At 43.8% G+C, this 23,390-nt stretch overlaps 1 protein-coding gene across 1 annotated transcript in view; it reads right to left on the reverse strand.

Moving 5' to 3' along the window:
- The window catches only part of LOC134212705 (intermembrane lipid transfer protein Vps13D), a 40,040-nt gene that overhangs the window by 2,991 nt on the left and 13,659 nt on the right, over window positions 1–23,390 (reverse strand). The window contains exons 2-9 of the mRNA XM_062690791.1: window positions 20,217–20,950; window positions 15,476–17,601; window positions 15,265–15,404; window positions 11,269–11,412; window positions 8,350–11,042; window positions 7,778–8,228; window positions 6,948–7,726; window positions 322–5,769 (exon numbers count right to left, since the gene is read on the reverse strand). Of these exons, the coding sequence (XP_062546775.1) occupies window positions 322–5,769; window positions 6,948–7,726; window positions 7,778–8,228; window positions 8,350–11,042; window positions 11,269–11,412; window positions 15,265–15,404; window positions 15,476–17,601; window positions 20,217–20,950 (12,515 nt within the window). The remainder of the gene's footprint in view (window positions 1–321; window positions 5,770–6,947; window positions 7,727–7,777; window positions 8,229–8,349; window positions 11,043–11,268; window positions 11,413–15,264; window positions 15,405–15,475; window positions 17,602–20,216; window positions 20,951–23,390) is intronic.

Below are 23,390 nucleotides of genomic sequence, written 5' to 3' on the forward strand. Positions count from 1 at the left end.
GAATCGTCCCTTGTACCGAAGGGACGATGGGCTTGGCGGCATTAGAAACGGTTTAGCGGGTCGGGGATGTAGTCCTGCCTCCCTCGTTTGCTGTTGGAGTTGGTCCCTAACCCCGCACTTCCTGGAAGTCCAACCCAGGAAGTCTGTTGAGCACATTCTCCCTCCATTGCTCAGAAAAAAAAACGCGCGCACACACACATCGCATATCTATTCATATGGGACAAATATGCGATTCACGGCAGTACGCTCCTTTGACCTTTCTATCAAAATCTATTCTTCGAAGTGAAAAAGGCATCAATAAAACGTGCAATAGCTACTTACATGATGGCAGATCTTCTTGGCGATTTCCTCGTTTTGGCAACGGACGCGTGGCCTCTTCACCATTTCCGGTGCGCTTGGGGTTAGCGATTTCGATGGAAGCGTCAAACAGAATTCAATGTACGTCGTGGTTCTTTTGGATCGCGCATTGGTGTCGGACGCCGTCGGTGGTGGAACCACAACAGGGTGGCAAGAAATTATGTCGCTAAGGGAGTATTGAAACACGGTTGTCGTGGATTCTTCGTTCTTGGAGAAACCATACACATTCTCCGCCGACACGAGAAATCGCATTTTTGAATCTTTGGTATCAAGAAGACATGGTTCATAGGCCATGAAGTGCTCCGAGAAGTTTCGTTTGTTTATGATGAACAGATAGTGTTGACCCTTGCTAAGGATGCTCGAGTAAGGCGGAAGAAGTCCACCGGGTGCTCCAGTAACGACGCGAGGATTTCGTTTCCGTTCAGGTAGTATGCGACTTGAGCTCTTGCTTTGCTCTCGAACAGCGTTGGCTGTTTCCGAAGCAAGGTCTAAAACTCCTATGACAGGTTTCGTTACTGTTCCCACCAGGCCTTTGCCTAGACCTGTTACAAAACCGGAGAATCCATCGTTGACAGCCCCATGATAGGTGTGTTTGACTACACTTGTTACTCCGCCCAGTAGTCCGAAAGTGAATCCTTTAAATCCAGCCACTAGGTGGTCGCCAGTAGTGCTTCCACTGCCTCCCGATACCGCAACATCCAGAATTTTTTGGCGTGTTTCAACATGTTCATCGTCGAAAACGACTTTCCCCAGCCCATCGGAAATTGTTTCCGTTAACTTGGCTGTTGAATTAGAAATTCCATGCGTAACATTTTTCACCAGTGAAGAGATGGATCCTTCTAACAATAAACCGGAAACTCCTTCGGTGAGATCATTGGCAAATCCCAGCGGATTACCAAGAAAATCCACCGAGCCAAGGATACTGGCCGCTTGCCATTTTATCTCCTGCTTGTAGTGGGCCTTAATGGCGTTCAGGTAAGCATCCAGCGTTTCGAAATGGCATTTGTGCGTAAATTTCTCAAAACTGATAACGGCGTCCTCGAACTTGATAAAGGTGAATCCAAGGTTGCGTTTGATTTCTGCAAATTCTGGCGCCAGTTTGGAAGCGGTTATGAAGCTGAGGCGGATTTGACTAGGGATGATCTGCAAGTTACCAAAATAGTAACGTTTCACGTTGGCATCCAAAACTTTGTAGATAATTTTTTGAGTCTCATGGTCCGATTCGTCTGGCAGGGCTTTGGGAAAGGTAGTGCTCTTGGCGAGACCGAAGAATTTGATTAACCGAAGAATTAGACGCTCTTCAAGGTAGACAGCCACTTGTTGGAGCTGTAGGATAAAATGCTTGAAGATTACAGCGTTGGTGTTGGGACTAGGGAGCAGGGTAACATCCAACTGCAGCGACCTTTCCGTTGCTGAATTAGCCGAATCGTTGTTTGACGTCGAGCTTATCGTATAAAGCATTATGGGGCACGAGGTTTCGAAAAGTTGATTGTCAATCTGCATATCACCAACACTGAAGTCCAGTGAGACTTCACTGGGAGTTGAAATGAGATGCATTTTAATGTTTTCCAATGTTGCGTAAGCCAGCTCTTCACATGGTTGGTTGGAAATGAGAGATAATCCCACGCCTCTTTTCAGCGTTAAAATCACATTGTATTCGTTTTGATCTTTGTTCTGAATCAGCTCAAATGATCTCCTTCCAGTTCGTTCGTGTAAAATGTGCGAAACGTGTTTCCACGATGCATCCAACATCAGAGGACCACCAGAAAGGTTTTTCACATCTTTTATTTCAATGCACTTGATCGGGCCATCCATGCTGTTCCGAACGGCAAGTAAACCAGATCCAGGTCGCAGCTTCTGCCGTTCTATAGCTTGGTCATAGGCTACCCCGAATCGGTTCAATGCCTTGGTTTCCGATACACACATTCCCAACACAGCATCAGATCCAATCTGCAGTCCGAAAATTCCGCCTTTAGGTTGCACACACATATTTGAATGTTCGCACATTAGTCGGCCATCTTCGGTAAATCGCCAAGTTTGGGTTGACTTCCGTTGTCGATTGGCCGGTCGGACAACCAGATTGATAAACTGCGTAGGCTGCGGCGGTCTGTCCAGATCCAAAACGAATCGTTGCTGCTTCCTACCTGGTTCACTAGGTGGAGTAGAGCCTTCATGTTCCAATTGCTTCTCGTTGTTCATCCTCCACAATTGCGAACGATCACCAGCCTGTTTTCGTACCAATATAACTCGAGATTCTACTACCCCAAGCACCAACTGCTGGGATTCCGGGTCGCTCGTAGACCCGAATTCGAATGTGGGTGTGGCTACAAAGGTCTGACTGAACGCAATGTAGATAAAGTTTTCATAAGTTAATCGGAAATCTTCGAATCTGTCGAGTGAGCAAACCTGAAAATCGCCACCGGGTGCTTCCAGCTGCAAATATTGATGTCCGAGAGGATCATCTAGCACATAGGCGATGGAACTGTGTGGTCTAACGTATGACTTCAAATGATTCTCTGTGTGTGCAGAAGCTCTTTGGTGAAATAAGATGGGCACTTCGGAGTAGTTATCTATTCGAATGGGCGGTGGGAGCAATTGGGCGTCGCTGAAAATCATGAACGTTGTTGCTCCTTGAAGTATGGTTTCCAACCGAAGGAAGTTCATGGCACCGTTGACGGTTCTTATGTTGATGTAAAGGCTTTGAGTTTCCCGGATTGGGATTCCCGAAGACCACAAGCATTCGTTGATTTCCGGAAGCCGAACACACAATTCCTGCGCCCTATCCAGACGAGGCCAGTGGTAAGCTATATGGCAACCTGGGACGGCTTCAATGGAATTAGATTTCGCTACCGCATCATGAACCGTAGTAGCAAAACATTTTTGTACTACTTGGAGCTTGTAGGAACTTCGGTTGTACAACTGGTACCGTGGCGAGAAGGTCACTATGGATGTTTGATTGTATCGACCACGTGCCCGTTGGATCTCAATTCCAATGATAAATGATTCGCTACCGCCAATCAGCTGTCGATGTGTGATGCCCTGATCCAGCTTGAATGGCTGACAGTAACTGACGGATGAACCGAAACGTTTTCCAAGCCGCATGGTCAAACAACCGGAGCAAGATGGATCCGAGAACGCAAACATGAAAGGCGATATCATTCGAGCTTGTTCGTTCTCGGAAAATTGCCCAGCGCTGTCACTATCTAGATCATCCTGCCGAAAAATTAGCGGGATTCCAGTCTTGTTGACCAACCAAAAGGGTGCACTGATTGATATCTGAATCCCTCTGCCTTTTGCAATGTGGATAAATGCTTTGAGTTTCAGCATTCTTGCTCTAGTATCGAACAGACGAACATCTTGCTCAGCAGAGCCATAGAAACCTGCCGGAATACTTATTTGACCTGCATCTGGATAACTATCGAGTGTGACCGTTAATGTTACCGACTGCTCGATGTCCATTTCGTTTATCTTCGCCGTTTCCGAAGATGAAATTCGACCTTTCGATCCAGATGGCAGTTTGTACAAAAGATCACACGGTAACAGGTTGTGTATCCGTATCGGTGGCCAGATGGTGATTTGGTGCCCTGGTAGCCGAATCACATCCCTTGACGGATATCCTTCCTTGCGAAGAGCGATTAACATCCGATATGATCTATCACGTAGCCCTGGGCAGACTCTCAGCTCCTGATACAACTCCCCTGTTTCCATTGCTTCGTTCCACTTGACACCCCTATCGGTGAACTGGAAACCGTTGTTGCTGTTGAACGACTTATGCACGTCAAACTTCTGCAACAAATTCCAACCATCACTGGAGTTACTCAGCTCTTCCGATCGCGAATTGTTTGCGTTGACTTCCTCGAGCAAGGGGACATTTGCCGGCAGAGGTCTAAAGAATAGAGTGGCGTGCACATGGGTCAACGGGATGTTTAGTACTTCGTTCGAATGCAGTATTTGTGTCTGCGTGTCAGGCCAATTACGGATGTTCAAGTGCCCGAACAGGTGCTCCATTTTCACCAAAACAGGGCTATCCAATTTATTCGTCAATTTCAAGGCAGATCGTACAGTGATAAGCTTCTGTGCAGATCCTTCCAAAGTAACGGCAAACACAATTCTGGCGCGTGGAATTTGCGAGTAGTCATCGACTAGATCGGCCCGAGCGTGTCTGAAGTAGGTTCCTACACGATCCACCGATATTGGTCCTACTTCCTGCCATCCGTCAGCACGTACAGCTATCTGATGCAGGTTGAACTTGTGGGTGTCGCGATGCCTTTGTTTGCTTTTCGTTGCATATGAGAAAGTAGACGTCCCCCCGGGATCGACCAGCGTCCACCGGGTGTTGGGATCGGTTAGAACATTCAAACGCGACATTTCGGTGGAGACTAGCGTTGTGTACCATATCCGAACTCCGGTATCATTTTTGATAGCGAATGGTACAAATGGTGTGCGTCGGCGGTAATTGACAGGGCTCCTATTTGCCATGTTGATATTGGAATTATAATAATCCTGAGTCCAATTATCTTTAACCATCTGATACAATACAATTAACGTACTGGTAATATTCAGTCTTAAAATATCATTGCTCTCAATTCGCAGATTCAGAAGATTCCTACTGGTACCAGTGTGCCCTAGGCTGTATCCCCACTGCGCCTCAACTTTCCAAGGTTCAATTAATGGTTCCCAGCCGCTCAAAGCTCGGTTGTAATAATCGCCAGCAAATACTCCAATCATCCGACCAGCTTTGAATCCAACGAAATCCCTCGTGGTTGTGGAACAAATTTGCATCGCCGTATCTGCTCCATCCTTCGTCACTGCACGTTGGCCCAATTCTTGCCTCAAATCAAGTTTACTTAGGGACAACTCCACAAGTGGCACATCCGCATCTCGACAGTCATCAATTACACAAATTGATATGCACGGAGCTTTGAGCTCGATTGCTTCGACAGTCATGCCACCCTTCGGAACCGCCATGTCGTATTTCTGAGGTTCCGAGTTTTGGGTCAACCACAATGCTGCTTCATCTATTTGATATTTACATCGATCCAACGCTTGCAAGCAATCCTCACGCTTAAATCCCAGTAAAATTAACTTTTCCACAGCCGTGTTGTTCTCTACCCCGTCCTCCATGCTGGCTTGCTTACTATCTCGGGCGTTCTTGGTTTGACCGGGCAAGGACTTCAACATACGTTGAAACATTTTCACGTCGTTATACGATAGCCGAATGCACAGCTGCTTCTGCATCTGCACATCGAGCACCCCTTGGCGGAGGTCCATGTTAACCGTGACGGGATCGATGATCGATAGAGCCGAACCATCTTCTGACCCTAAAACGCACGAGCACACCTCCAAATTGTTCAGGTTGATGGACATTGTTTTGGCCAGCTCGAACGGACGATATGATACGACGGTTGTACTCTGAAATGGGAAAAATGAATTGTTGGGTTATTAGAATGGCGTGAATGTGAATTTAGTTTGGAAATATATTAGTGCTGTCCAATGAGCAGCTCGAAGTTGTTCCCGTCCTGCTCGTTTTTTTGTCAACAAATGGGCATGAGCAGGACAGGGAGAAACTTCGAGCTCTCATTGGACAGCTCTATTGTCGCGCTTTTCTAAAACGCACAGGTCTCCACGGAGGTAACGCGCAAGCAAAGATTGCACAACAGCGCGCTCATATGCTTTTAATGCTGGTTTAGGGTGAAGCCAGAGTAGACGCGACCACGAGATGCGATGCGACGCGACAGTGCAATTTGACAGGTCATTGATAAAAATTGTTATTCTTTTGCGTGAGTCGCGTCGCGTCGCATCGCGTGTCACGTGTACTAAGAAGGCGGGACCCTTACATGTGACAGCAGGATTTAGCACAGGATTTCACTCCGGGTTTTTCGTCGATAATTCTCCAATGTCAAAACATTTTCTGTTCTTGGGATTACATTTCCGGGTTTTGCATCGGGTTTCTTATTCCTTCGTTTTTTTACCTCTTCCTCCTGTCTTTTTTCTAAGCTCTTCCTTTTTCTTCCTTATTGCTTTTTTCTTGTCACTCCTCATTTCCCACTTCTAACTACAAACTTTTCATTTCTTACTACACACTTATCATTTTCACTTCTCACTTTACACTACTCATTTCTCGCTTCTCACTATTTACTTCTCATTTTTCATTTCGCACTTCTCTACTCATTTCTCACTCGTAAAGTCACTTCTTACTTCTCATTTTTCACTTCTCACTTCTCATTCTCTCTTCTAACTGTTCACTTCTCACTACTCATTTCTCACTTCTCACTGCTCACTTTTCACAACTCATTTATCATTTCTCACTTTTACTTTATCACAGAAAAACAGACTTTTACTGTAATGACTTGAAATTAGATAAAAAGTGTTATTTTTATTATTTAATGTCCTTGGCATACAGATTATGAGCTATTTTAATAAATTCATGTTGAAAAGTTAAATTAAAATGTTTTTGTTTTGAGGCATGGATGCTTAGCCGACCCATTTTGCCCCATCCTACCCTACATATTCACATCGGCAATAAACTTTAATTCAACTAAACTTTTGTTGATCGAATATTTCTATCTGGAGAAGACATTTTAGCTTACCTTAAGTATAACTGCGTTAGTGTCCTTTTGGTCTGTTTTCTCCACCAGAACCAACTCCGAATCCGTTATGTTCAATTTTAACTCCATTCTGTGGTCCTCGCTGGGCGTAGGAGCACGTTTACTGGCATCCGTCGATACTATCCTCTCACCAGTATTTATCTCCTGTCCCATCTGTGGCTGATCTTCCTGCTGGAGAATGAAATCCTTCGCATTCTCTAACCAGTCCAATATTGCCATTAATCGCATGTTGTTCAACAGTATGGTAAACTTTGTCAAATCCTGCCTCCTCCTGCTGTGAATCTCCGCCTGAACCTGTCCTTCGCCAGCATCGATTGGTTGCAGAATATCGGGAAAAACATTTTTAATGTCTCCCTGAAAGCACGGTTTATCGAATCGAGTATCTTTGATCAAAATCTCTTGTGAAACCAGGTCGATATCTTGCGCCCCATCGCTCAAGCTATCAACCAGCAGCTTCGACTTTATGAAGTTGATACAAGCGAGTGGGGTGGGTTTCCGATCGCTTCCAAGAGCTTCCAAACGAACGGACACATCCTGAAGTTCCAGATGAATCGCAAGATTTTTCCAAACCTCCTCGATGGGATCGGTGTCTGTGTTTAAACTTAAAGTACTATTTGGAATGTGCGACATTGGCCTCAGATATAGTTCGTCCAGATTTTCGCCCAAGTTGAACGACAGAAAACCGCGAATCAATCGATACTGCTCCTGATCCAGCACAGCTTCCAATCGGGAAAGTGTGCCATGCACGCTGATGTCTGGAACTGAACAAAAAAAATTAGTTTGTGCGATATAAAACTGTTGTTCCGACTCACCATAATGACTATTCCACGAGTCCATATTTCGTTCTACTTGCAGTTTGAGGTGACACTTTTCTTTCAGCAAGCTTGGTCCCTGTTTTACAAGCCAGAAGCATTTCATATCGACTGCTGCTTCATCAAAATCAACCTGTGCCTGATGGCCTTCCGGTTTGGCGACTTTACGAGCCGCAAAAATGTTCGTGTGTAGAAGATTGACATACATAACGTCCAAGACTTCCTTCATGCTGGGGTCGCTCGACACACTGATCACCGCGGAATCGTCACTCATCCTGAATTCGTTCTTCAGAGTAAACTCACCCAAATCGGCCACTATCACCTGCTCGCTGTTGAACGCCATCGGAAGAATCAGAATTGGTGCGCCGGCTTTGATTTCGAGGCCAAGCTGGGTTGGACGTTGCTTCATGTAGGACTTCGAATCGGTGGTTTTAATTTTACGCATTACAGGCTGAAAAAACATGAGATCGTTATCAAAAACGAACCAAAAAGTATGTGAAATAAACAATAAGACAAATAGCTAACATAAATAAATTGGAAAAAGCAAAACTGTATTATCGACTTTGGCTCACCGTTTGTAATTGCGAGAACTCCTTGAAGAACAGTTGGATTTCGGCGATGAATCGCTTAGTGTGAACGAATCTTACAGACGACATCTCAATCTTCAGTCGGGCATCCTTCTGCAGGTTTCTGGCATTGGATTTGGCGGAGTCCCTCGTGTAAACGAAGCTCAAGGCTTCGTTTCCGGTGGTCATGAACTTTTCCCGATACATGAAACCGTACGGTGTCAGATCACTCAGCGTAATCGAGCCCAACTTTCCCTCCACCTGCTTCCTGTGGTTCCGCTTGGATACGGTAAACTGGGCGTTGGATACGTTTGCCTTGGCAATTTCGTAACTTGGTTTTGCCAACACCAACGACAACGATCGCACGGAAATTTCCAATTTGGAATGTCCAGTAGGAGGTGCCTTTTCCGGCGTGTTCTGTTCGGACGCAGATTTGGAAGAAGTGTTGCTACCCTCATCGTCGCTCAGCAGTCCGAAGAAGTTCAAAAGAACGAACCAACTTTCGACCGAAACGATCAGATCCAGACTGTTGAAATCGATCGAGCTAGACGTTTGCAGCGAATTAAACTGAGTTGCAAATGCCGGACAGGCGGGATCGACCATCACGGATGTGTAGATGACGAGGTTTGTCTCTTCGGAGCCGGCAGTGGCGCTTTGATTGAGCCTCTGCATCGATGGCGATGGCGGAGGAGTGTCGGGACATTGAGATTTATTTGCCGTCAAAAAGTAGAAAACCGTTTTGTCGTCAAATTTGGTCGGTAGCGAGTTCGGTAGTTCTTCAACGTCGCCCAGAAGTCCGGCCAGATTTGGACAAGATAATGATGCGAAGGAGGAGGTGGGTCGACCGTATTGTTCGTTTTGAGAAGACGATACTACCATATAACGAGTCTTGGCTGTGTCCGGTTGAAGCAAGTCCTCCATCATGATTGATCGTAGCGAGATTTTTACGTGCGTTTCGTAGCTGTTCCGTTTCTCGAATTGTACACAGAAGTCTCTGAAGGAGATTTGTATTTGTGGTTCATTGCGAATGTCGTTCAGCTGAATGATGAAGGCGGGTAGATCGAAGTTCACCTTCAGATTTATTGAAGATGGGCGCTCTTCGAAGCTATTTTGGTAAAGAAGGCCCCGCCGAACCTTGTCCGTAATGGGATATGCATTGAACGTCGATTCCTCGATGATTTCTGGATGTTTGTCCAGTACCGTAGTTTCCGTTGGGGGTCGAATTAGATCTTTTGGAATTTTAAACAAGTTATCGATAGTTTCCAGAAGTTGTTCGTACTGTTGACGTTTCAAAGAAACCCTTAAAGGTTTCACTACACGGCCAATGATTTTGAATCCGTCGCTATCTATTTCACTGGTGTCGCGAGATATTTCCAGTGAAAATATCGTGTCATGAATAATTGGAATAGCATTTGCTTTACATGAGTAGAACTCTTCCGCTCGTGGTAAGGCGGAAAATCTAAATCCTTTGCGATTAGTCGTGTCGAGCGAATACAGATTGATGTTCTTGATATCGATTCTATAGAGGTCATAGTTATGTACAACACTATCAATAAACTCCATTGAGTTTTCTTTGGCAAATCTTATTCGACTTGTGTCATTATTGTCATCCATTGCCTCAAATACTCCGTCCACATCGCTCAAATTGTAAGCGACATCATCAACTAAAGTATTCTCTTCGTTGACTATCGTATCAGTCAAGTTAATTTTGCTTTCGTTAGAAGGACTGTCCTGCAGATCCTGGGTGTTGCTTACTGTTATGCGGCCTAAATGTGCTACTAAAACTTGTGGACTACTACCCGATCTCGGTAGAATCAACACTGGGGTCTCCAGGGTAATGTCCACCTTGAGTGTGTACTCTGAATTCAGTAGAACTTCCTGCGTCTTGGACAGAGAAATCGTCCGTTGTCTTCTCGCACGCCTTGGCGAGTTGTATATGCTTTCTGGACGACTGTTGCTGAGCTCGCTTCTGGATTGCACCAAGCCCAAGGCCATATCCGTTGCTTTGTCCCTAATAGATTTTGCCAAGTTTTTCAAGTAGTGCTTAAACTCAGAAGCACACCAACTCAATTCCTGCATGAACCTGGCACAGTGAATGAACCACACCGAAGCCATCTTCACTCTAACGTCGATGATTGCGTTGATATCTTTGGAAACACCGAAAGACAGAGCCTGTCGTTCCTCTTGAAGTCCATCTACAGATTTTTGTGGGACGCCGTAAACTTCCTGTGCTAGAGATGTCATAAGGTCTGGGCCCTGACGCATTTCTGGAGGATCGGTCAGGGGGTCCTTACCCACGGATAGGATTCGCTGATGATTGATACCCTCAGGGGTCAGATCCAGAACCTGTAGACCGCCCAAAGACCCTTCTACGGTCACACACGTTCCCAGCGATGCGTGGATCTTCGCCTCCGACATCGTAAACGTACCGACCTTACGACCTACCAAATAGTTGTCCCTCATCAGCGCCCTTAGAACCAGTACGTTCAATCGGTGAAAGTCGAATGTAATTTCCGTTCGAACTGCAGAGACATCTACGGTTTCACCGTTGGTGCCGACTGCGGTCGCAATCGAACCTGTGGATGCGTTTATATCCTCCGGTTTCGGTATCGGCCTCGTTTGTTCAGGCGGCTTAGGGGGAGCCTTGGGAATCACCCGTTTCACAAACCCAAGCAACTCAACAATGGTTTCCTGATTGGCTGTAAGAAACACAAAAATTAGAATTAAAGAATCATTGTCGGTGGCTTATAAGCTGGGGTAAACAATGGCATTGGCATGTTTTGTTCTTTTATTGGTGGGTATTTTTTAAGGATTTTGTATATCAATGCATCATGCGACCGAATTATAGAATGAATTCCTGGTCCAAAAAACCCGTACCAGTAATAAAACTTTCACCTTTACCTTTATTTATAGAGAAATATTTACCGATTATATCAAGATTGTTGAATTGAATATTAGCCATTTGTAGATTTTCGCCAACCTTCTCGTTGTTTACGAAGGTGATCTCCACCGTGATCAACGCATCTAGGTCACCGAATTGTGTAGCATTCCACGTGGGGGAAGATGTCTCTGCGTTAGGCAAATCGTAGTAATGATGAACCAAAAGGTGTTGCATGCAAAATAAACCGAAAAAGACAATAACAAAAACATAGGCTAAATGGGTGCGGATTTGACAGATTTAATAGAAAATGAGGGTAAAAAAGCGTAGACATAATATTCAAAGTCCAAGAGATGATTAGACAGCTTAAGACGACCTACTGGCGAGCTAATAAATGGAACATGCCTTCCACAGAAAAGGCGATAAATGATTCCTGGAACTACCACAAAATTCCAGTTTTTTCTTCATTTTGAGTCATAAAAGTATATTATTTGACAATCAAGAAATGCCGGGATAAGCTGAATTAAACAGCGGGGCATTGAAAACTTTTCTATGCTCGCCATTGTATGAGTATGTATCTTGTGTGACAAGTACAATGGATACACTATGCCCAAGGAGTCGAGAATGTTTCCAAACGGAAAAATCCTAGACTGAGAATCGAACTCGCCATCTCCGGGTTGGCAATCCTACGCCTTTGCTCGCAAGGCTGCTGGAGACCCCGCTTGCCATATTCTACCAATATGAAAATTTATGTTTAAATCGAGTAACAATAAAGTAGAAATAAATTATTCTTTATACAAAAGCATATGATCTCTCCATTAAAATGTATACCATGCTCGAAAACGGCACTGACCCATCTTACCACGTCACCCATCTTGCCCCATCTTACGTGATCTTACTATATATTTTAACTTACAGATAAGGCCGATACAAATAATAAGGAACTATTTTGTCCCCCCCCTCGGATTTTTTTTGCCAAAATAAAATATTTTGAGGGAGCAATAAAATAAAATTCGAATAATTTTGAGGATTTTCAAAACAATCTTTAACAAATCCGAGGAGTTTTTTGATTTGATTCATTTCAATATTTATTTTTTATTATCCCCCCCCCCCCTTGACTAAGTTGTTGGCTTCCTACTAAGCGCTCAGGCACACTTTGCGCTTATGAAGTGGAAACCTATAAGTGAAAGGATAATCGTTGCCAGATTTAGAACACGGGTCCGAAACCTTACTATAATCCAATGTTATGCGCCAACCGATGCTGCCGATCTGCAAGACAAAGAGAACTTCTACAGTCAACTCAATGCCGTCGTAGATAGAATTCTGAAGGGTGATATCAAGATCAATTTGGGCGACTTCAATGCGAAGATCGGATCCGACAACTCGAACCATGAGCGCATTATGGGACGCCATGGTATCGGAGAAATGAGCGAAAACGGAGAGCTGTTCGCAGAATTTTGTGGTAATAACGACATGGTGATCGGGGGATCGCTCTTCCCTCATCGACCGGTTCACAAGGTCACGTGGGTCTCCCGTGACGGCTTTACAGAAAATCAAATCGACCACATCTGCATCAGCCGAAAATGGAAACGGAGCCTTCTTTATGTACGGAATAAACTTAGTGCCGATATCGCGTCTGATCATCACCTCCTCATCGGCGAAATACGCCTGCGCATTGCGCGAATTCGTCGGCAGGAGGAAAGAGTAGGACGACGATTCAACACACGCCGACTGGAAGATGCCACGGTGAAACGGTCCTTCGTTGAAGAACTGGAGATGCGTGCTGCAGATATTCCGGAAGGTGGCAGCGTGGAAGACCAATGGACCGCCATCAAGAATGCCTTCATCGCCACCAGCAAAACAATCTGGGCGAACTGCGCACCCAGAGAAAACAATGGATCACCGATGAGACCTGGAGGAAGATAGAGGAGCGAAGAGAAGCCAAAGCCGCGATAGAGCGATCGAAAACCAGAGGAGCCAAAGTCTTAGCCCGTCAACAATACGCGGATCTTGAGAAGGGAGTAAAACGCTCATGTCGACGGGACAAGCGAGCGTGGGCAGACTCTCTGGCCGACGAAGGAGAGAGAGCCGCCGCAACCGGGGATATTCACCTCCTCTACGATATCTCACGACGCTTAAGCGGGGCGAAGATGAATGCAACGATGCCTGTGAAAGACGCGAATGATCAGTTATTGACCGACCCAACTGACCAGCTGAAACGCTGGTTCGAGCACTTCGAACAACTTTTTCACGTGCCAGCCAGGCCATCACCATCTCGGCATGATCTGCCTAGGATCCGACGTATAACACGCGTCAATACCGAAGCTCCATCACTACTAGAGATTTAAACAGCCATCCAAAGCATGAAATCGAATAAAGCCCCAGGGGTCGACCGCATACCAGCCGAGATGCTCAAAGCTGACCCCATGACATCCGCTCAACTACTGCATCGGTTATTTCGTAATATCTGGGACACCGCAACTTTCCCGGTCGACTGGATGCAAGGTATCTCGTGAAGGTGCCCAAAAAGGGTGACCTGACTGTATGTGATAACTGGCGAGGCATTATGTTGCTGTGTACCGTTCTCAAAGTGCTGTGCAAAATTATCCTAGCCCGGATTCAGGAGAAGATCGATGCGACTCTCCGGCAGCAGCAGGCCGGATTCCGTGCCGGAAGATCCTGTGTGGACCATATTGTCACGCTCCGCATAATTCTGGAGCAGGTCAACGAATTCCAAGAGTCCCTTTACTTGGTATTCAATGACTACGAAAAAGCTTTCGACCGTCTCAATCACGAGAATATGTGGGGCGCCCTAAGATGCAAGGGGTTCCTGAGAAAATCATCGGCCTCATCGAAGCACAGTACGAGGCCTTTTCGTGTAGAGTGCGGTGTAGATGCGATTGACCGTGAACCAAACCGCGGGCTGTTATGGCAGCCTATAACCATGGAGCACCTAAACGACTTCGAATTGGCTGATGACGTTGCACTCCTCGCGCAACGGCGCTCTGATATGCAGAGTAAGCTCAACGACCTTGCCGAGCGCTCCTCCTCGGCAGGTTTAGTAATCAACGTCAACAAAACCAAATCGTTGGAAGTAAACACGGTGACTCCTTCCAGTTTCACAGTAGCCGAGCAACCAGTGGAGAATGTTGAAAGCTTCCAATATCTTAGTAGCGTCAGACGGCGTCAGATCGACATAGGCGCACGGATCAAGAAAGCAAGGGCTGCCTTTGCGAGTTTAAGAAATATCTGGAAAAACAGGCAGATAAGTGAATGCACCAAAATACGAATTCTAAACTCTAACGTGAAATCTGTGCTGTTATACGCTAGCGAAACATGGTGTGTATCAGTGGAGAACACTCAACGGCTGCAGGTGTTGATTAACAGATGCCTACGGTATATAATTCGGGCCTGGTGGCCTTACAACTGGATCTCAAACAACGAGCTCCATCGTCGTTGTCACCAGAGGCCGATAGCAACAGAAATTCGAAATCGGAAGTGGGGCTGGGTCGGCCACACTCTACCTAGGGGCGGAACGAAATCTGTAAACAAGCATTAGACTGGAACCCAGCGGGACATCGCAGCAGAGGCAGATCCAGAGGCTCATGGAGGCGAAGCCTCAATAAAGAAATAAAAGAAGTCGAAATCAAAACCAAAATCTAACCTTGCAACAGGTTGAAGCGATAGCCGGGCAACGCTTAGGATGGAGATCTTTCAAGTCACCTCTTTGCACCACCGGAGGTGTACAGGATCCATAAACTAAACTAAACTCCCCTTGACCTTTCGGTGACCAGTAGGACAAAAAGTTAATTAAATATTTGTAACGGCCTAATAAGTCGCCATAGACCCAGATCTAGCAAAATGGATCGTTCCAATTCAAATAATGGAAAATTTAAACCTAGAAGATGGATGTTTATTATTCGTGAAGAACTTTGAATTAAGCGACAGCAACACAAAATTCACATAATGAAATCTTCATAATTGTTATAATGAAAAATTAAAATTTTCGTGTCTGCTTAAAATTAACATAAATTTATACTAACCTTTCTGTAAGTTGTTTAGTGCTTTTGAAATCGTCAATGGACTCGTCGGTCTCCGATATTCCATGTTCGGATCGGGCGATCCTGGCGAACAAGGAGAGCAAGGCTCGCTCTGCCTTAGGCTTCCCGATAAACTATCCATTCTGAAAAAAGTGAGTAAGGCGTATGTCACGTATAATAAATGATACCACGCCGCTATTCTAAACCAACTTACCCAACGTGCCGATGACTCGCGATGAGTAACTCGAAATCGGGCCCGAAAGACTGCATGGCATCGGCCAGCAACAGTCCGTGCACGGACAAAGTCAGCGTTACGTCCTCCGGCCGCTTACTGTAGCCGGCCTTCACGCCGGAAACTTGCAGCTCCGCTACACATCTTCCCCTGGATTGCACCTCAAGTGACATCTGGTCGATCGTAAACTGAAACACGATGATATTAGCGGATTCGCGCCGATACGCTGAACTGCTATCTGTGATACTATCATCGTCACTTGCAGCGTGACCCTCGGGTTGGGCAACTTCTGCCACATCCGGAACGTCACCAGTCGTCGTCCAAATTTGACCCGACTTTGTGAGACTATGGAAAAGTGTAACAAGGGTAGACACTTTGTATTCATTGATATGAGCGTTCAGCTTCGGGAGAGTCCCCGAAAGCGTCAGGCTGGGATATTGGGGATCGCTTGTGTACACTACGCGTCGCTCCACCTGAAGAGCTATGCTGAAACGATCCAACACGTGCAAAGTCGATGTGCCTTTCGTACTGGCAAAGTTCCATCGTTCTTTCCCTCGACAAACCAGAACCTGGAGGTCCGTAAGGTGAATGTGATAACGATCGTACAACTTTTGGTAGAGCAAGTGCTCATCTAGTGTATCGCCAGCGGTAAAGTTGAGTTCTGGTAATTCCGATAAAGCCGACTGTAGAGTGGGAGAGTTAGTTGTGCTGGCCTCCGAACCCGGAGGTGTTGAGCAAGGAGTCATAAATGCATCTTCTTCATCATTCTCCGTTGTCATTTCCGGGGAGTTATCATTATTGGCTGACTTTCCCACCAGATTGGACCCAAGAAATGGTTTGTTACCATTCGTCAACTGTAGCCGACCGAAATCAACTACAACAATTGTACTGTTTTGCCTATCGGCGAAATTATCCACAAATATGATCTGAGGAGCGAAGATATCGAATTCCAACGTCCACGTTTTTCTGGTATTGAGGTGTCCTTCGAGAATATTTTTCATGTTTCGCATCAACTCCATCTTTGTTTTGTTCTTCATGTTTTCTAGTTTCCTCCTAGTGTCGTACTGTTGATGAGGCTTGGTAAGGAAGTCTACTATCCATTTGACGGCATCCATATTGTAAACGATATCCAGCGACTGTGATTTCACCAACAGTCGATAATCGGTATCGTGTGAGAGAGGTTTTCGCTCATATTGCACTTCAAAAATTGGTTCCAGGGGGGTTTGCTGTAACGACTGACTTCTTGATTTGACCGGCCCAACTTTGGCGGTGACTTGCAAGTCATCTTTCGCCTGTGGCTTCACCAGGTCTGGGAACTGTGAATTTGGGGTGATACGATCTTTAATATGGATAGATCCTAACGATAACCTCAAGTAATGAGATCCGCTTCGTGGTCTTGTTTCTACATCAAGTTTAAGACTTTGGAACTGAAACTGTAATTTAGGCGTCATCTCCAGAGCACTGCAGAAATCCATGGTGCCCTGTCTTAACACAAAACTGAACCTACCGAAAACGGCATCCCGTTTAAGAAGCGAATTGGTGTCTACGGAGTCAGAGAGTGCATTGAGAATTTCGTCTTCAAAACTGCTGATTGGGCTCAGATCTTCCTCTTGGCCCCAGTTTGGCTCCGATGGATCCCCATTCTGTTCTGGCGTATGCGGTGATTCCGCTGCACTGCCATTATTATTATTGTACCATCCCAACCATTGAGGAAAGAAATGAACCAACATGTTTTTGCCCTGATTCATTTGAGGAGATTTATCCAGCGATGGTATTCGCATCATGCACACATCCCTCAGCAGTTTCAGCTCATCGAAATCTCGTTCACGCTCTATCCGATCCTTGAAGCTTTTATTATCACTGGAGAGCACTTCGTTGGGATTGGCGACCACCCTGCTGTACACATTGATATATCGCAAATTTTCCCTCGCTATCACAAACGGATCACACTGCGAATGCCGCAGAAGCCCGTGGCAACGAACGGCGTATCGCCACCATGCTTTGGGGTCCTCTCGTACAGTGCTGCTCGGTCGGTGCAATTTGAAACGCCGATAACGCGCAATATCGTCCAGTCCACGAACGCATTGCATCATTTGGTTGTATTGGATCTAGAACGAAAAGCAGAAACTTTTATGCACTAACTAACGTCACTTCAGATTAGCTTAATTAATTAGACAAAATTTGTGACGGTCCTCAGAGAATAGCAGGGCTTATGAATGGATGGAGAAGATTCACTTACGAAGAGTTGGCGATACCTACACTGGCAGGGGTGAACAAACGTAAACGAGTGGAGATTTTACGAATGTTAACAAATTACATCAACTTTGTTAATTTAAGTAACGATGCTATAGATGTAAACTCATTAGTCTTCCACTTGGACGTTAATTTTTAAAACTATAAATAACTTTTAATTGTAAATGAACTACAAATAAACTGAATTTTAAACCACAAAAAAAAAAATAAATAAATAAATACATTTTGTAGTTGTTATTCCGTTGACTCCGTTATTGACCAGAGCAATCGTAATTGCACAGAGAACCAATGGATGACCAATTTGGGAAATAAGACAGACCCTAAATAAATAAACCATCTTCATTAAACATTGATATTTACATAAGCTTTAGACTTTCCGTCTTGTATTGAAAAGTTGGTTGATGCCGGATCAGCTGAGATCGGGTCAGCCGGATTAGAAAGAGAGAAAGGATTGAGTTTATGGAATGGATTCACAGCTTTGCTGGTTATTTATTTATTTATTTTTTTTTTTTTTGTGTCTTTATTAAGGAGACTTTCAGCCCGAGGCTGGCTCGTCTCCGTGGTTATTTATGATATCGTAGTAGAATTTTTCAAAGAATTATGATAAGTTTGCGTCAAATATTTAACCATTTTAAAGAAGTATAGTACTTACAAGAGATTCAAGAATTTTTGAAGCTATGCAATATGCAAAAATATTATTGAAAAAACTACACCAATACATTTCGAAAGACTGTTCCGAAGATTCTCTTCAATTTCTTCAAATTGCTGAATAGGGTAAGATAAAAATGATCAGCCAGATCTTCATTAGATAGTTGCTGAAAGAGAATTCGAGAACATTAATGGAACCATGATAGGAATATAAATGTTTTGGAATATTTAAAAAAAACATGTGTCCATATTTTCCGCTTGATAGAATCGAATCTTGTTTGAAGAAAAAATCAACCTAATCGGAGACGAGCCAGCCTAGGGCTCAAAGTCTCCTTAATAAAGACACACAAAAAAATCAACCTACGAAAATGTTGCTGTGGCTAAAATTTGTGCTAGGGGGGGGGGGGCATTAATAAATTACGCACTGGAGTGACGACTTCATTTCTGGGTACCGAAGATCGTCCATAGCGTACGAAATAGGAACCACAAAAAAATCCAGTTTCATATTGATTGTTGGTTCTAGTCTAGATGTTAGATAAGATGCAACAAAAAAGAACTGTTGTATTGTAATATAGAAAAGCATGCTTGCTGAGAAGGTATTAAGTATCATTCTTAGGGTGCTGATCTTGCCCCGTCATACCCTATTGCTTCTTGTTGTTGAAACAATTCGATGAAGGTTAGAGAGTTCAAAATTTGATGGTGCTATACAGAAACCATGGGTGGGAGAGGGTTAATCCTTATTCCTTCCTGCTTCCTTCAATTTTTTTTCTTACTACTACTACTCCTACTCTTCCATCTTTCTTCTGTTTCATTTTTCCTATTTTATTCTTCTATCTTACTTCTTTCATCTTTGTTCTTCCTTCTTCTTTCTTCCTTTATCCTTTTTCATTCTTCCTTCCCTTTCTTCCTTTTTCAGTCTTCCTTCTGTCTATCTCACCACTCATTTCTCATTCATAATCTCGCTTTTTACTTCTCAACATCTCGCTTCCCAATCACCAACTATCGCTTCTCATCTCTTGCTCCTGTTTTTCTCAATACTCACTTCTTATTTCTCACTTCCCACCTATAAAATTTTGCTTCTCACTACTTTCTACTCACTTTGAAGATACCATTCCTCACTTCTTACTTCAAATGCCTAATAAGGAAACGAATGTCAACTATTAGGCCAATTGACGTTCGTCCAAATGTCCTTTTCGACCAAATGACCCTTAACCATGATAACAATGGAAATGTCCCAGTTGTGGGATACGATCCAACTTATATTACAAAAGTCACCAAAGATAATTTACAATGTTCCGAAAACTCAGATGTGATTTGATTTTTGATTTGAAAAGCGTGAGTATCTATAATGTCTGGCGGCTACATATTCACATCTGAGTTTTCAGAACATTGTAAATTAATGTCGGGTGGTTTAATAAAATGTTTGTGTGTTAAAAGACTTTATATTCTAATGCTGATTTCTTATAAGAAAACCCAAGTTTTCACCAATTTTTGCTAATTTTCCTGTATTTGAGATTCATTTTATATTTATAATATTTGTTCAGTGTCAAGTCTTTGGTTGGACTATAGTCTAACAGTGTGCATGATTATTTGGAGAGAAAATCTCATCTTGCCAAAATTGGTTTTGATTTTCTTATTCTGTTCGATTGGCAATCTGCTCTCTTGAAACCACTCAATCAGTCATTTCTAATAACTTAATTTGTTCAATCATGTATTTATTTCATCAGGCATTGGCCATCAATTGCATTTTCTTCTGTGTGACGTCAAGCTGATAACATACCTACATCAATTACGTAACTCATAGATAAAAATTCATACTCACATCGCTAAGCGTAATTTTAATTTCGTCCCATATCAGGTCGCACACCAAGCGGGGTCGGCTGCGGGTGCGCAGCGGCGTTTCACTTCGATCCCGCTTCAGCTGTGCTTTGGCACTGATCGGATTTATAATGTAGACCTGGTCGTTGCCGCCCACCGGATCCCAGTAGATGGCAAAATTGGTCAGCTCGACCAGCTTGAAGGTGACCTGCTGTTGGCTCCAGTTGGACGTTTGGCCGGGAATCCAGTTTAGGTCGCAACTCTGCGCCGAGAGGGCTTCGATGTTAATTCCACAGGCAAACTTTTGGTTCGGAACCGTTAGTGCATCTTCATAACGGACGTGTATTCCGTTTATTTTCAGCTGCAGGTTCTCGATGATGTTTGTCATCAACGAGGTTCCGTAGCTAAGCCAACCGGAATAGGACGAGGCATAGTAGCTGCCCTCGGTGATGGGGGTTTCTCTTTGGGCTCGCCACTTTGCTTCTAATCGATCTAGCGATGCAATTTTGAAGTCAAGCTCAGTTTGCTGTTCGATATCCGCGTTCCATTCGTTCAGATCGATGGGGCCGCACACTACGTTCACGTTGTCGATGTTGAGGCACCATGAGGCGGTTCGGAATTGTCGCACTGGGACGGTTAGCTTCACTTTTCCGATCGTTCCACCGATGATCTGTAGCGGTAGTCCCAGATTGCGGAGGGCATCCTTGCGCAGCGGGAGATTTTCGAGCTCCACTTGACCTGGAAAGTGAGAATATGTATTAAAAAATGGCTGGAAAATTATTTGATTGACTTTGTTTTGCCATAATTTGCTTATTATGCATTGCGATTTTTATAAAAACTTGGTAGGTACTGCTCGAGTTTTGAGTGAAATGATGAACAAGTGAACAGAACATTGCTTTGAAAAAATCAATGCAGCAGGAGCAGGGCAAAATAGTCTCACATTGGTATGAGATAATCAGAAACGAGTAAGGCACATGAATAAATTGTAAAATCCCAGCCGGTAGCTAATAAGATTAATCCACCTAGCGGTGATGATGTGTTTCTCGTGCATAAAAAAAGTATTGGAAAAATCATATTAGAAAGGTAAAAAAACCTCTTTGGAGGTTTAGATCGCATTTTTTATTTCATTTTGCATGTTTTTGCATTAATTATTATGCATTGCTACCACCCTTGGGGAAAAGCACCATACTTGATTTAAAAAAAATCCCAAACGCAATGTCCAATCCTTGGTCCAATCGGGCCCATATTCAATAGCATAGCATTCTGCGTCATTGTACGCGAAAGGCAAAAAAGATAAGTAAATATGCGGAGAAAACATAAAAAAAATGTTGTCAAATGTTGAGGATGATCTGAATAAAATGTAGGGTATGATGGGGCAAGATGGGTCGCCTAAGGCGAACCCTGAATTTCTCAAAACAGAAACATTTTATTTTAATTTTTCAACATGGATCTATAAAAATAGCTCATAATCTGTAAGCCAGGGGTATAAAATAACAAAAACTCCACTTTTTATTCCATTTCGAGTCATTAAAGTAGAAGTCTATTTTTCTGTCAATCAAAAAATGGCGGGGTAAGATGGGTCAAACAGCGGGGCAAGATGGGTCAAATTTAAATACTGCAATTAATATTGTTTTCATTCCCAATATTCAATTACACACAGATAGATAGCTTTATTACAAATGATTATATTGAATAAAAAATAATGTTTAAGCCTTGGATGAAGAAATGGCTCTACATTTAAAAATATCTGCAAATTCTTATGAAAACAAGCCCTCTAAGAATAGTTTTCTTAAAAACAAAAAATAGACATTTTCAATGAACAAATTAACATCATTATGTCAAAAGTAACCCTAAAATGATTGAGCCACCAATGGAAAAATTTTTTTGAATACGAACTATGCCCCTCAGTATGTGCTGACCCATCTTGCCCCATTTGTAAGTTCACGTTAGAATGTCTAATTTTCGATCAAATTTATTTATTTCAACGCAGTTAGTATAACATCACCTACATTACTTATAATACGTTCACTATGTTACTAAAAATGTTTAAATTTCACATTGCTCGACGAGATTACACGTTTTATAGAAAGTGTGCTTCGCATAAGAAACAATGCTGAAAAATATTTTACCTTGCCATACACTACCAAAATAAAATTTTATCATCAAATCGAGTGATAATAAAGTAGAACCAAATTATTCCTCCTACAAAGTCATAATCTCCACATTAAAATGTACACGATGCTCAAAAACGGCCCTGACCCATCTTACCCCGTGACCCATCTTGCCCCGCCTAACCCTAGTAGTAACTTCAGAAGTCTTGAAAATAATGATGGTATTAAACCCAGCCATTCACAGACACATTCTTCAAGTGGATATAGAATACCAAATTAACTAACAGACCTTCAACCACGTAGAACATTAAAGTTTTAATACTACAAAATTAACGAAATTTACATTTCTCATGCACTTATTTTAAAATTCTGACCCCTTGCTAGTTCACTGACTGCAGTCCGGCTGGCTAATCTTCGCTACGTTGTCTCGATCCCTCCTCAGTCGTGCAACAAACCTCCTCGGTGGTCGTGCAACAAAGCCTGTGTAAAAAGGGGACGATGGATAGCCACATCGGTGGAGATATTGGCGGGTCCGGACAGAAAATGTATGAGGTAAAAGTTCACCTCTCCATGCTCCCCTTTCACTCACGTCGATGCATTGGGGATGAGCCGGTGGGTCCACCTTCCATTCTCTGCATTGTCTCACTCCTATTGCTACGTGACCATAGAGCCCAGTGTCACCGTCTTCCTCATAATACTGGTTCCTCCCTGTTGGTAGCACTCGATATCATCCTATCCTCGGCTTATGCAGATTGGAGTTATCCCGGCGATAACTCAAACTGTTTCCGACGAAGTGGTTCGGTACGCACTCGCGACACGGATGAACATCGGAAGAAACACGCTGTTCAACTTTCAGCGATTACGTTGAGTCTTGAGCGTAGCTCCCCAGACAGGAACGGCCGGCAGAAGACGCCTACTGCTGCCTTTCGGACCACCGACGCTCTGCATGAGACTTGGTAGCGCACAATAGCCTACATGGGTGTTGAAACTCTATCGATCATTGATCATCACAGGGCTGGTAGTGATAAATGTTGTTCATAATAGCGACTTTAGTGACCAACGATAAC

The sequence above is a fragment of the Armigeres subalbatus genome, chromosome 2 (genome assembly GCF_024139115.2).
Source record: "Armigeres subalbatus isolate Guangzhou_Male chromosome 2, GZ_Asu_2, whole genome shotgun sequence".
Lineage (NCBI taxonomy): Eukaryota > Metazoa > Arthropoda > Insecta > Diptera > Culicidae > Armigeres > Armigeres subalbatus.